We start from the raw sequence: 14,598 nt of genomic DNA on the forward strand, positions 1-14,598 counted from the left end.
TATTCCATTACCTTTTGAGTGCATGTAAAGTCCAATAGATCTTGAGACTTTGGGTAGACGAGTTACTTGCTTAGGTATAGATTAAATACATTGAGTAGGGTGGTACAATTCATACGCGCTGGCTCTTTCCTCATCTTCTATTGCCCACTCACCTTCCCCTTTATTTACATGTAAATAGTCTCTTTGAATTGTAATTATAAGTAGATTGAGAAATCCTTTATAAATTAATTTGAAATGAGCCATAAACACGAACCATTTAATCATCAGACATGGTCGGGCAAATTCAATGAAAAGTTAGTTATATGCACATCCTTAAACTGAGGCTCTGGGCTAATTAAGAACAAGGCCCACACACTAAAGCTCCCAATACACCACTTTGACTGTTTCTATCCAAAACATGTCTTCGTCACAAAGGGAAATAACCCGACAAAGATCCGTTGTCAATAAAGCGTTGAATTGAGAGCTTTAACAGTGTGAGGGCCTTGTTCTTTACAGGCAAAGTCAATGAAACGTGTCAGTGTTTATGCAGTATCTTTTTTTATATAAGAAAGGTGAAGCTGTGGTGTGGAGTCAGATTGTTATTTGAATAAATATAGAGTTGAGTGAGCAGCAGCATCACAGTACCCGTTCAAAACAGTAATAACGTCCAGTTGCTTTATGTCTCTGACCAAAACGTCAAAGGATCAGTCGACACAAAATGGACGTCGACACAAAATGGACGTCGACACAATGCTGAATTCTGCAGCATGTACTTCTGAGCAGGTACAGTGGCAGCACCTCTAACATGGTCATATTGGAAGGGTGGAGTAGATATCAGCTGGACTTGCCTCACTTCCTTACATAACCTCCATAAACAGAGGGTGTAGAGGCTGGCCAGACAAAAACATCCTCTACAACTCCTTTGTCCAGTCTAGCCTGGAGGTCTCAGATCTGTTTGTGCTGCAAAGCCAACTGCTATGGTCATTTGGCATGACAACGACCATAGGAGTCTGCTATGCAGGACCACCAGGCAACGTCCAGTCCTCCACGACTGGACGCATTGATTGTTTTCTAACATGCAAAAACCTAAAAACAGCAATCAGACAGTCTTCAACTCCTTTTCAGACAATCTTTAACATTAAAAAACAAACAAATCCAGGCCTTCAATACCATGAGTGGCCTCCTATAATATATAGTAAGACAGTAGAGTCCATCTCTGCAACCCAGTGGCTGGTGTTAGTCTTTGGCCCCTCTTGTATCCCCCATCATCTATTCTTCCTCTTCTCCTTCTTGCTCTTGACCGTGGCGGGTGCACTGCCACCGTGTGACACGGCTGTAGCGTGTCCTGTTGTCTTCAGGTGGTCAAACAGTTTGTTCCTGGTAGAGAACTCATAGTGACAGGTCACACAGCGCAGGTTCAGCTCCTTCGGGGGGAGTTAAAAGAGAGTGGAATGGTTCATTAATGAACTCATAACCGTGTAACAACAAAAACACCCGTGAATACTTTTAGAAACGGGCAATTTTGACTCAAGTCGATGAGAAATGCATTTAAGCAGCCTTAAACAAGGAAATTAAATCATTGTATTACATTTCAATTAAGGGCACCAAGTTCTGGTTAGTATAAACCCCCCCTGGATTGATTAATCAATTAAGGACCGGTAGCTGTGGCTGGTACACACCTCTGCTCCTCCTTTCTCCACTCCTCCCTGTGGTTGGACATTCTTTTTGCTGTCCTTTCCTCCATTCTTCTTCCCCTTAGTCTTTCCAGAGCTGATAAAGATGTGTTTTAGGTTACAAGTCAGAATGCATGAACATACCTGTATAGTAGCTAATGATTATATCAGCACTGCTCTAGCATGGTCCCAAGTCGGGTTTGCCGTCTTGCCAACTCAGGACAGCACAAACTGATCGAGGACCAGGCTAGTGATGCATTGCTTTATCCTAAATACTGTCAATTCCATCCTGTCACTAGTTTTGATAGAAGATGGTGGCAGGTCAGGTCACCTCTTTGGTTCTGTGGCTGTGAGGTCTTCCTCCTGCTGTCCGTCTTCTGTTGGGTCCTCACAGGGTTTGTCCGCAGCTGCCTGCTGGGGCTCTGAGGCAGGCTGGGGGCCCTCTGCCTCACCGCTGGTCTGTGTTGATAGAGGGCTCTCTGGGCTATTGTCTGTGGGGGTGGTGGGGGGCCCTGGGGCCGCATCCTTCCCTACAACCTCCTCTGTGGGGGTGGAGGGGGGCTCTGGGGACACATCCTTCCCTACTCCCTCCTCTGTGGGGCTCCGCCCATTTTGCTGTTGTCTCTTTTTCTTCTTCTGCTTTTTAGACAGCCTGGACATTAAAATGACGTTATTCACCTACCACTGTTTACACAGTGCACAAAACATTAACAACACCTGCTCTTTCCATGACAGACTGACCAGGTGAAAGCCATGATCCCTTATTGATGTCACTTGTTAAACCCACTTCTAAAATCAGTGTAGATGAAGGGCAGGAGACGGGTTAAGCTAACATGTGGAATTGTTTTAAGATGGTCATACCCAAGGATCCTTTAGCCATTGTACAACCCTTAAAAAAAAAAAAGTAAAAATAAAAAAAAGGAATAGCAGGAAACATTGAATTTGACCTTACTGATATTAGCTCATAGAATTTGACCTTACTGATATTAGCTCATAGAAACTCATAGAATTTGACCTTACTGATATGAGCTCATAGAAACTCATTGAATTTGACCTTACTGATATGAGCTCATAGAAACTCATTGAATTTGACCTTACTGATATTAGCTCATAGAAACTAATTGAATTTGACCTTACTGATATGAGCTCATAGAAACTAATTGAATTTGACCTTACTGATATGAGCTCATAGAAACTCATTGAATTTGACCTTACTGATATGAGCTCATAGAAACTCATTGAATTTGACCTTACTGATATTAGCTCATAGAATTTGACCTTACTGATATGAGCTCATAGAAACTCATTGAATTTGACCTTACTGATATGAGCTCATAGAAACTCATTGAATTTGACCTTACTGATATGAGCTCATAGAAACTCATTGAATTTGACCTTACTGATATTAGCTCATAGAATTTGACCTTACTGATATGAGCTCATAGAAACTCATTGAATTTGACCTTACTGATATGAGCTCATAGAAACTCATTGAATTTGACCTTACTGATATGAGCTCATAGAAACTCATTGAATTTGACCTTACTGATATGAGCTCATAGAAACTCATTGAATTTGACCTTACTGATATTAGCTCATAGAAACTCATTGAATTTGACCTTACTGATATGAGCTCATAGAAACTCATAGAATTTGACCTTACTGATATGAGCTCATAGAAACTCATTGAATTTGACCTTACTGATATGAGCTCATAGAAACTCATTGAATTTGACCTTACTGATATGAGCTCATAGAAACTCATTGAATTTGACCTTACTGATATGAGCTCATAGAAACTCATTGAATTTGACCTTACTGATATGAGCTCATAGAAACTCATTGAATTTGACCTTACTGATATGAGCTCATAGAAACTCATTGAATTTGACCTTACTGATATGAGCTCATAGAAACTCATTGAATTTGACCTTACTGATATGAGCTCACTCATTGAATTTGACCTTAGAAACTCATTGAATTTGACCTTACTGATATGAGCTCATAGAAACTCATTGAATTTGACCTTACTGATATGAGCTCATAGAAACTCATTGAATTTGACCTTACTGATATGAGCTCATAGAAACTCATTGAATTTGACCTTACTGATATGAGCTCATAGAAACTCATTGAATTTGACCTTACTGATATGAGCTCATAGAAACTCATTGAATTTGACCTTACTGATATGAGCTCATAGAAACTCATTGAATTTGACCTTACTGATATGAGCTCATAGAAACTCATTGAATTTGACCTTACTGATATGAGCTCATAGAAACTCATTGAATTTGACCTTACTGATATGAGCTCATAGAAACTCATTGAATTTGACCTTACTGATATGAGCTCATAGAAACTCATTGAATTTGACCTTACTGATATGAGCTCATAGAAACTCATTGAATTTGACCTTACTGATATGAGCTCTGAAACTCATTGAATTTGACCTTACTGATATGAGCTCAGAAACTCATTGAATTTGACCTTACTGATATGAGCTCATAGAAACTCATTGAATTTGACCTTACTGATATGAGCTCATAGAAACTCATTGAATTTGATGAGCTCATAGAAACTCCTTACTGATATGAGCTCATAGAAACTCATTGAATTTGACCTTACTGATATGAGCTCATAGAAACTCATTGAATTTGACCTTACTGATATGAGCTCATAGAAACTCATTGAATTTGACCTTACTGATATGAGCTCATAGAAACTCATTGAATTTGACCTTACTGATATGAGCTCATAGAAACTCATTGAATTTGACCTTACTGCTCATAGAAACTCATTGAATTTGACCTTACTGATATGAGCTCATAGAAACTCATTGAATTTGACCTTACTGATATGAGCTCATAGAAACTCATTGAATTTGACCTTACTGATATGAGCTCATAGAAACTCATTGAATTTGACCTTACTGATATGAGCTCATAGAAACTCATTGAATTTGACCTTACTGATATGAGCTCATAGAAACTCATTGAATTTGACCTTACTGATATGAGCTCATAGAAAACTCATTGAATTTGACCTTACTGATATGAGCTCATAGAAACTCATTGAATTTGACCTTACTGATATGAGCTCATAGAAACTCATTGAATTTGACCTTACTGATATGAGCTCATAGAAACTCATTGAATTTGACCTTACTGATATGAGCTCATAGAAACTCATTGAATTTGACCTTACTGATATGAGCTCATAGAAACTATTGAATTTGACCTTACAGAAACTTGAATTTGACCTTACTGATATAGCTCATAGAAACTCATATGAATTTGACCTTACTGATATGAGCTCATAGAAACTCATTGAATTTGACCTTACTGATATGAGCTCATAGAAACTCATTGAATTTGACCTTACTGATATGAGCTCATAGAAACTCATTGAATTTGACCTTACTGATATGAGCTCATAGAAACTCATTGAATTTGACCTTACTGATATGAGCTCATAGAAACTCATTGAATTTGACCTTACTGATATGAGCTCATAGAAACTCATTGAATTTGACCTTACTGATATGAGCTCATAGAAACTCATTGAATTTGACCTTACTGATATGAGCTCATAGAAACTCATTGAATTTGACCTTACTGATATGAGCTCATAGAAACTCATTGAATTTGACCTTACTGATATGAGAGCTCATAGAAACTCATTGAATTTGACCTTACTGATATGAGCTCATAGAAACTCATTGAATTTGACCTTACTGATATGAGCTCACCTTAGAAACTCTAATTGAATTTGACCTTACTGATATGAGCTCATAGAAACTCATTGAATTTGACCTTACTGATATTAGCTCATAGAAACTCATTGAATTTGACCTTACTGATATGAGCTCATAGAAACTCATTGAATTTGACCTTACTGATATTAGCTCATAGAATTTGACCTTACTGATATGAGCTCATAGAAACTCATATAATTTGACCTTACTGATATGAGCTCATAGAAACTCATTGAATTTGACCTTACTGATATGAGCTCATAGAAACTCATTGAATTTGACCTTACTGATATGAGCTCATAGAAACTCATTGAATTTGACCTTACTGATATGAGCTCATAGAAACTCATTGAATTTGACCTTACTGATATTAGCTCATAGAAACTCATTGAATTTGACCTTACTGATATTAGCTCATAGAAACTCATTGAATTAGAGCTTCATACAGGGATAAAAAGATGGTCCCCCCCAAAAAATCTAGAAAGGAAGGATGTTCTGAAGTATCTGTTTTATATCCGAGAGATAAGAAAGATTAGGAAAACTTATTTTAGACACTAAACTATCTCCATATATACTTCCATTCATTTTTAACTGGTGCCCGGCTAGTTTCAGACTAATCTCGAGAGGCTTGTGGTGATCCTAGAGCTCAACATGTGCATTTTGCTGTCGGACGCCCACATGAACGTGTTCGTGAGACACTCCCCTTTCCATAGAGGGGTCATATTAGCATGTAGGCCAAACTGTTGGGGCGATACAGACAGAAGTTGGCAGATGGGCTGTCCCGAATTCAGACGAGGCCTGTGAAGATCGAAGAGCAAGAACACTGTGTTCGTGAGAGTCATCTTTCGGGGGGGGCTCATGGTCTGATAAACACCGCTCCACCCTAGATGCCGGGGGGCTCATGGTCTGACAAACACCGCTCCACCCTAGATGCCGGGGGGCTCATGGTCTGACAAACACCGCTCCACCCTAGATGCCGGTGGGCTCATGGTCTGACAAACACCGCTCCACCCTAGATGCCGGGGGGCTCATGGTCTGACAAACACCGCTCCACCCTAGATGCCGGGGGCTCATGGTCTGACAAACACCGCTCCACCCTAGATGCCGGGGGCTCATGGTCTGACAAACACCGCTCCACCCTAGATGCCGGGGGCTCATGGTCTGCCGGGGGGCTCATGGTCTGACAAACACCGCTCCACCCTAGATGCCGGGGGGCTCATGGTCTGACAAACACCGCTCCACCCTAGATGCCGGGGGCTCATGGTCTGACAAACACCGCTCCACCCTAGATGCCGGGGGGGCTCATGGTCTGATAAACACCGCTCCACCCTAGATGCCGGGGGCTCATGGTCTGACAAACACCGCTCCACCCTAGATGCCGGGGCTCATGGTCTGACAAACACCGCTCCACCCTAGATGCCGGGGGCTCATGGTCTGACAAACACCGCTCCACCCTAGATGCCGGGGGCTCATGGTCTGACAAACACCGCTCCACCCTAGATGCCGGGGGGCTCATGGTCTGACAAACACCGCTCCACCCTAGATGCCGGGGGCTCATGGTCTGACAAACACCGCTCCACCCTAGATGCCGGGGGCTCATGGTCTGACAAACACCGCTCCACCCTAGATGCCGGGGGGCTCATGGTCTGACAAACACCGCTCCACCCTAGATGCCGGGGGGCTCATGGTCTGACAAACACCGCTCCACCCTAGATGCCGAAGGGCACATCAGCATTTGAGACGCAGACCATATATCTATCTTAAAAATCCCCTTCAATATGTGTCATTTAGATTGACTCATGTTCCTAATGTTTTGTACACTATTTTATATAAATGGCAAATTGTCCAATGACAACAGTAACATCCAAGTAGTTTCTCATATTTTAGATGGAGAAAAATACATCTTTGAACTTACTTTTGTCTTGGTGCTTCTTCTAGTTCTTCATCATCCTCTTCCCCATCCTCATCCTTCAGACCGAGGGTCTCATCCTCTTCTTCTAGTTGTTGCCGTAGTAATACCACCATCTCTCTATGTTTCTTTGATTTCTCATGATTCTTCATTCTGTGCAAAAAAAAGAACACGTGATAAACTGAATTCAGTCTTCCCTCTGCCGGGGCGTCAGGGTAGCCTAGTGGTTAGAGTGTAGAGGAGGCAGGGTAGCCTAGTGGTTAGAGTGTAGAGGAGGCAGGGTAGCCTAGTGGTTAGAGTGTAGAGGAGGCAGGGTAGCCTAGTGGTTAGAGTGTAGAGGAGGCAGGGTAGCCTAGTGGTTAGAGTGTAGAGGAGGCAGGGTAGCCCAGTGGTTAGAGTGTAGAGGAGGCAGGGTAGCCCAGTGGTTAGAGTGTAGAGGAGGCAGGGTAGCCCAGTGGTTAGAGTGTAGAGGAGGCAGGGTAGCCTAGTGGTTAGAGTGTAGAGGCGGCAGGTAACCTAGTGGTTAGAGTGTAGAGGAGGCAGGGTAGCCTAGTGGTTAGAGTGTAGAGGAGGCAGGGTAGCCTAGTGGTTAGAGTGTAGAGGAGGCAGGGTAGCCTAGTGGTTAGAGTGTAGAGGAGGCAGGGTAGCCTAGTGGTTAGAGTGTAGAGGAGGCAGGGTAGCCTAGTGGTTAGAGTGTAGAGGAGGCAGGGTAGCCTAGTGGTTAGAGTGTAGAGGAGGCAGGGTAGCCTAGTGGTTAGAGTGTAGAGGAGGCAGGGTAGCCTAGTGGTTAGAGTGTAGAGGAGGCAGGGTAGCCTAGTGGTTAGAGTGTAGAGGAGGCAGGGTAGCCTAGTGGTTAGAGCGTAGAGGTGGCAGGTAGCCTAGTGGTTAGAGCGTAGAGGAGGCAGGGTGGCCCAGTGGTTAGAGTGTAGAGGAGGCAGGGTAGCCCAGTGGTTAGAGTGTAGAGGAGGCAGGGTAGCCTAGTGGTTAGAGTGTAGAGGAGGCAGGGTAGCCCAGTGGTTAGAGTGTAGAGGAGGCAGGGTAGCCTAGTGGTTAGAGTGTAGAGGAGGCAGGGTAGCCCAGTGGTTAGAGTGTAGAGGAGGCAGGGTAGCCTAGTGGTTAGAGTGTAGAGGAGGCAGGGTAGCCTAGTGGTTAGAGTGTAGAGGAGGCAGGGTAGCCTAGTGGTTAGAGTGTAGAGGAGGCAGGGTAGCCTAGTGGTTAGAGTGTAGAGGAGGCAGGGTAGCCTAGTGGTTAGAGTGTAGAGGAGGCAGGGTAGCCTAGTGGTTAGAGTGTAGAGGAGGCAGGGTAGCCTAGTGGTTAGAGTGTAGAGGAGGCAGGGTAGCCCAGTGGTTAGAGTGTAGAGGAGGCAGGGTAGCCCAGTGGTTAGAGTGTAGAGGAGGCAGGGTAGCCCAGTGGTTAGAGTGTAGAGGAGGCAGGGTAGCCCAGTGGTTAGAGTGTAGAGGAGGCAGGGTAGCCTAGTGGTTAGAGTGTAGAGGAGGCAGGGTAGCCTAGTGGTTAGAGTGTAGAGGAGGCAGGGTAGCCTAGTGGTTAGAGTGTAGAGGAGGCAGGGTAGCCTAGTGGTTAGAGTGTAGAGGAGGCAGGGTAGCCTAGTGGTTAGAGTGTAGAGGAGGCAGGGTAGCCTAGTGGTTAGAGCGTAGAGGTGGCAGGTAGCCTAGTGGTTAGAGTGTAGAGGAGGCAGGGTGGCCCAGTGGTTAGAGTGTAGAGGAGGCAGGGTAGCCCAGTGGTTAGAGCGTTGGACTAGTAACCACAAGGTTGCAAGTTCAAATCCCCGAGCTGACAAGGTACAAATCTGTTGTTCTGCCCCTGAACAGGCAGTTAACCCACTGTTCCTAGGCAGTCATTGAAAATAAGAATTTGTTCTTAACTGACTTGCCTAGGTAAATAAAAAAATAAAACCGGGTTGTGTTCATTCTGCACCAAAAGGAAGAAAACTGACTGGGAATAACAGAATTTGACCAGTAAGAAATGTTCATTTTGTTTTCCAATGCAGACTGCTTTGCAACGTTTTCCATTGTGTGCCCTAATGAACACGACCTCACTACTTACGCCTTGTCTGATTTGAAGGATTTGTCACATGCAGGGCAGTACAGGTCATCATAATAGTCATCCAGGAGTTCCTCGGTCTCATCTTTCTGTTCATCTGTGGAGAACAGATGTGTTACATGGAGACTGTTGTCGTGTATGAGAAGAACAACCACCACCTAAACCAATGCAAAACGCTTTCAGATCTGGTGGTAAAAGAACGCACCCACAGTTAAATGTGACATGGCAAACTGCTAGAAATTGCAATCCATTCTTGTCATTACTACTCACGCAGAAGTTACAGTAGATTAAGATATGCCTGCTACTGTATGGAGAAATATCTAGCCCTTCTCAGAGTGAGTTGGTGTTTTCACAGTCTGAGACCGGAGTTACTACTATGCGAGAGGTCTGCTCTGTACTAACCGCCTCTTCCCTGGTCATCCTCCTCGCTCTCTGACACGTCTCCAAACTCCTTTCCGTACTGAGCCTCCATCTGCTGCAGCTCCTTCTCCATCTCAGACATGGCTACCCAGCTCTGCTCCTTGTAATCCTCCGCCAGTCTAGGAGAGGAGACAGAGGTCTGACATCTAGACGGCAGTCTGGCATCTAGACAGCGACAGAGGCCTGACATCTAGACAGAGGCCTGACATCTAGACAGAGGCCTGACATCTAGACAGAGGCCTGACATCTAGACAGAGGCCTGACATCTAGACAGAGGCCTGACATCTAGACAGAGGCCTGACATCTAGACAGAGGCCTGACATCTAGACAGAGGCCTGACATCTAGACAGAGGCCTGACATCTAGACAGAGGCCTGACATCTAGACAGAGGCCTGACATCTAGACAGAGGCCTGACATCTAGACAGAGGCCTGACATCTAGACAGAGGCCTGACATCTAGACAGAGGCCTGACATCTAGACAGAGGCCTGACATCTAGACAGAGGCCTGACATCTAGACAGCGACAGAGGCCTGACATCTAGACAGCGACAGAGGCCTGACATCTAGACAGCGACAGAGGCCTGACATCTAGACAGCGACAGAGGCCTGACATCTAGACAGCGACAGAGGCCTGACATCTAGACAGCGACAGAGGCCTGACATCTAGACAGCGACAGAGGCCTGACATCTAGACAGCGACAGAGGCCTGACATCTAGACAGCGACAGAGGCCTGACATCTAGACAGCGACAGAGGCCTGACATCTAGACAGCGACAGAGGCCTGACATCTAGACAGCGACAGAGGCCTGACATCTAGACAGCGACAGAGGCCTGACATCTAGACAGCGACAGAGGCCTGACATCTAGACAGCGACAGAGGCCTGACATCTAGACAGCGACAGAGGCCTGACATCTAGACAGAGGCCTGACATCTAGACAGCGACAGAGGCCTGACATCTAGACAGCGACAGAGGCCTGACATCTAGACAGTGACAGAGGCCTGACATCTAGACAGCGACAGAGGCCTGACATCTAGACAGCGACAGAGGCCTGACATCTAGACAGCAGTCTGACATTTAGCATGTCTGAGTGGATCAGTTTAAGGTGAGGTTATTTTAACACAAGTATATAGATCAGTGATTCTGTGCAGTCCAACTGCAATGTAGTCAGCAACACTCGCTTGGCCTGTGAAAGCTTCTGTTTGTTGGAGAGGCATATGTTCCACATATCATATTTCTATGTGAACTCACTTGGCCTGGGACAGCTTTTGCTTGCGTCGTAGCTCCTCCACTTTCTTGGCCTTCTCAGCGTTCTGCTCCTCCACCAGCTTCTTGTGGGCCTGCACCCTCTTGTCGCGCTTACGCACAAACGCCACCAGTTGACGCACAAGCTCGCTGCGCTCCTTCCTGGCCTTGTCTCGAACCTTAGAAGAAGAACACTTTATGGTTCATTCAGATCTGTTGTGTTGAAAGAACGGCGCTTGGTTCTATATCAAACGGCTCACATTTAGTCTCACTTCCTAACATTTGTAAGCATAACAAAACAGTCAGTTAGCTTCGCCAATCTTCAGTGGCTCATACCACACGTGTGAACTACATATGCACTGGCTGAATAGGAACACAGGCACTTAGAATACAATAGCCTTGCTCAAGGGCACAGCGGCAGGAGCTGAGTGTTCAGTTCCATTCCCATTTTTGCTTCGTCCGGGCCCAGGGATTGAGCCAGCAACCTTCTGGCTGCTGGTCCACCTCTCTAAGGCTACTGCCTCATTGTAAGGCCAAAAACAAAACACAACAGTACCTTCTTGTTCTCCTTCTCCATGGCCCTCTTCTCCCAGCGGTTGGAAGCCTGCCTCGTGTCATAGTCCTCCTTCCAAGCAAACTTCTTCCGTGTGCAGAAGCTCTGCCAGTAGGCGTAGAAGAGGTGAACCTGGGAGAGGAGGAAGCAGAGAGCTATAGACAATGACTACAGCTCAGGGAGCAGAGAGGTAGGTACAGTACAGGCGATGGTTATAGGCTTTAGTGTGGAGCTGCTAAACCATTGGGCAAACTACAGCCCTTGAAGGATTTCTATTTAATCTGTGCGGCCCTCCGTTGAATTTCGATAACTCAATGTGGACCTCGAGCCAAAAGGTTTACCTATAGATACAGACAGTGTTTTATGAACTGGAGTCTATGATTAAAAGTTTGCCCACCCCTGTGCTAAACCTTATGGGATTATATGATGTATCCATTTAATCAACGTATCTATCATCATGACACAATGACTTACGTCGTGATATATCCCAATGTGCAAAATGTTTAAAAAATGGTAGAGACGGACCAGACAAATGTTATTTCACAGAAATCAATTCTGTCTATAGAACCCAGAGAACCATTCTGAGATTAAGCTAGAGCACAGAATGGAATACAGTAACCATGCTGAAACATAGCCCGAACTGACGTTACACAGATAGACAGTTACTGCCCATGACTCTATTCACACCAGAACACTATCAGCATTGGTCAGAGACTGAACACAAAAGTAGATTAAGTTTGTGCACCTTTCTGTGTGTGTGTGTTATATATATATATATATATATATATTTATATATATATATAGTCTGTCTGTTTAACAAGGGCAAACGTTACCGTGTCATAGTCACTCTGAGAGTCTCCAAACGAAGGAAACTCATCTTCCTCCTCGTCCTCCTCTTTACTGTGATCCATCTCTTCTGTAGTTATGGACTCAAACAGGTTCCTGTACACTGTGTAGAAACCCTGAGAAAAGGAGAGGGGAAACCACTTTTTACCTGCTTGTCCCATTGGAAAAAAAACAGTGAGACTTAAAAGGATTGGATCCTCTGTACAGCCAACAAATCCACACTTTCTCCACAGCAAACACTACACTGTAACAATCATTATTACACTGTTATACACGTGTGTTGTTACATTTCTACATCCACACAGTGAGACACGCTAGTACTGGCTGAGAGTGGATTATAATGTCAGAGTACTACTCTGCAGCCCTCTGCTGGTAGAAAGTAACAGGGATGGGCAACTAGTTGGGTTGGGGTCTACAAAGAACCTGAACTCACGAGGGGATGCAGTTGCCCCCCCCCCTGACAGAGATACTCCCTCCCTCACTGTCACACTCACCTCCTCTTCATCCCCGTAACCAGAGTAACAGGTGACAGTGAAGAACTGAACAAGGTCAACACTTTCATCAGCATACTCCCCGCTGACCCCACCTTTAAGGAGAGCCTCTCTGTGGTTGTCATACCTGGAGACAGGAGTCGAGAGGCGGGAAGCACAGTATTAGCATTACTATAGCTCGACTCTTCCTAAATGAGTGTTTCCCCAGTTCCTTTCATTCTCTTCCTCTTTAAAATGCATTTTAGGAGAAGGTCCAAAGGCTAGAACCTTGGACCATCTTTGTCAAGGAGACAAGGAGGGACAATGCAAGGAATCAAGGAAAGACAGAAGATCTGTGCTGGTCACTAATATTAACTTATTTCCATACGAAGTCCTGGCCTTAAAAAGTTAGATCTCATATAGGAAGGAATTCCAGCACACTGGTCATCTTGGATACTCCAAACAATTTAATGGATCTCACACCAACATCTCAGTCAAAAGACATTTACTACTTTGGATAATGAGGCCGAAGTTGTTTCTCACCAGGCTCTCTCCTGTGGGTCGCTCAGGACTTCATAGGCTGCCTGGATCAGTTTGAACTGCTCAGCTGCCTCATCTGCATTGTCCAAGTTCTTATCTGGAAATTGAATTAAGATGTTCCAACAAATAATACCTTTAGAAGATACAAACATCACATTTTTGGTGAAGAGAGAACGTCTATGACACTAAAGCAGTGCGAACAAACTGGTGGTAGTTAACGTTACTGCTAGCTATCTTGTATTACTTGTCAGTCTCCCACACCGATTACAGTTTAGCTAGCAATGAGGTCACTGGCCGTGGCCTCTCTGATCAGTGAGCTAACAGCTATCGTTAGCTGGCTAATGTAGCTCGCAAGTTAAATACACGGCAACAAGGTTTGCTGTACCTGGATGCCATCTCAGGGCTAATTTCCGATATACCTTCTTCATATCATCATCAGTCGCGTCCCTTTTGACACCCAACACCTCGTAATGACACTTCATTTTGAGTTGAGCTGGTTCAGCTTGCTGAAACACACGATTTGGCCTGTAGCTAATGTTAGCTAGCTAAAAGGCTAAGCTAACAGCCTTCTCTGTCCTCAAAACAGGAAAACTCAGTATAACAGTAACCGAAAGTTATGAATAACAGTGGACAGATCTACAAATAAATGTAATATTTATTCTACTTAAAAATGCATCGTTTGTCCTTGTATCTCAGCTTGAACAACACCGCACACCGTGGACTCTAGTCAATAGTCAATCTGCCGGTGACTACGCGCTTAAATATGACGTATTTATCGTGGACAGTCTTTTCGTAAAGAAAAAAAAAGTCCTATAGAAAATTGTTGTAAGCTTGATTTCTGTTGATTGTGTGATAGGTGTGAAACTGACAGCAACAATTCTTAACATTTTAAATCCACATTGGTGTGCTTATTTGGATACCCATTAGCTTTTGCAGAGGCAGCAGCTTTTCTTCCTGGGACCCACAAAAAACATGACAAGTATAACAAAACACTGATAGACAAGAACAGTCACACAAATCATGTGTGTGTTTGTGTGTCCCCTCACAGACAGTCGCAGCCTTAAAATTAAGTAAATTTTGCTGTTTGCTTGAGTAACTGGAGATGGGAGTTGCATGTAATCATGGCTCTGTATAATACTGTGTGGG

The 14,598-nt window shown here is 44.3% G+C and overlaps 1 protein-coding gene across 1 annotated transcript; it reads right to left on the reverse strand.

The window, feature by feature from the left end:
- Positions 1 to 1,094: 1,094 nt before the first annotated feature.
- dnajc21 (DnaJ heat shock protein family (Hsp40) member C21) lies at positions 1,095 to 14,199 on the reverse strand. The gene is made up of 12 exons (XM_064977365.1): positions 13,838 to 14,199; positions 13,456 to 13,549; positions 12,937 to 13,060; positions 12,430 to 12,558; positions 11,600 to 11,728; positions 11,050 to 11,222; positions 9,782 to 9,918; positions 9,383 to 9,476; positions 7,325 to 7,471; positions 1,984 to 2,304; positions 1,659 to 1,749; positions 1,095 to 1,403 (listed from the first exon to the last, which is right to left on the reverse strand). The coding sequence occupies exons 1-12, from the start codon at positions 13,932 to 13,934 to the stop codon at positions 1,245 to 1,247; spliced, it is 1,695 nt and encodes a 564-aa protein (XP_064833437.1). The 5' UTR covers positions 13,935 to 14,199; the 3' UTR covers positions 1,095 to 1,244.
- Between the last annotated feature and the right edge of the window lie 399 nt (positions 14,200 to 14,598).

This window comes from Oncorhynchus masou, chromosome 11 (genome assembly GCF_036934945.1).
Source record: "Oncorhynchus masou masou isolate Uvic2021 chromosome 11, UVic_Omas_1.1, whole genome shotgun sequence".
In the NCBI taxonomy this organism is placed as follows: domain Eukaryota; kingdom Metazoa; phylum Chordata; class Actinopteri; order Salmoniformes; family Salmonidae; genus Oncorhynchus; species Oncorhynchus masou.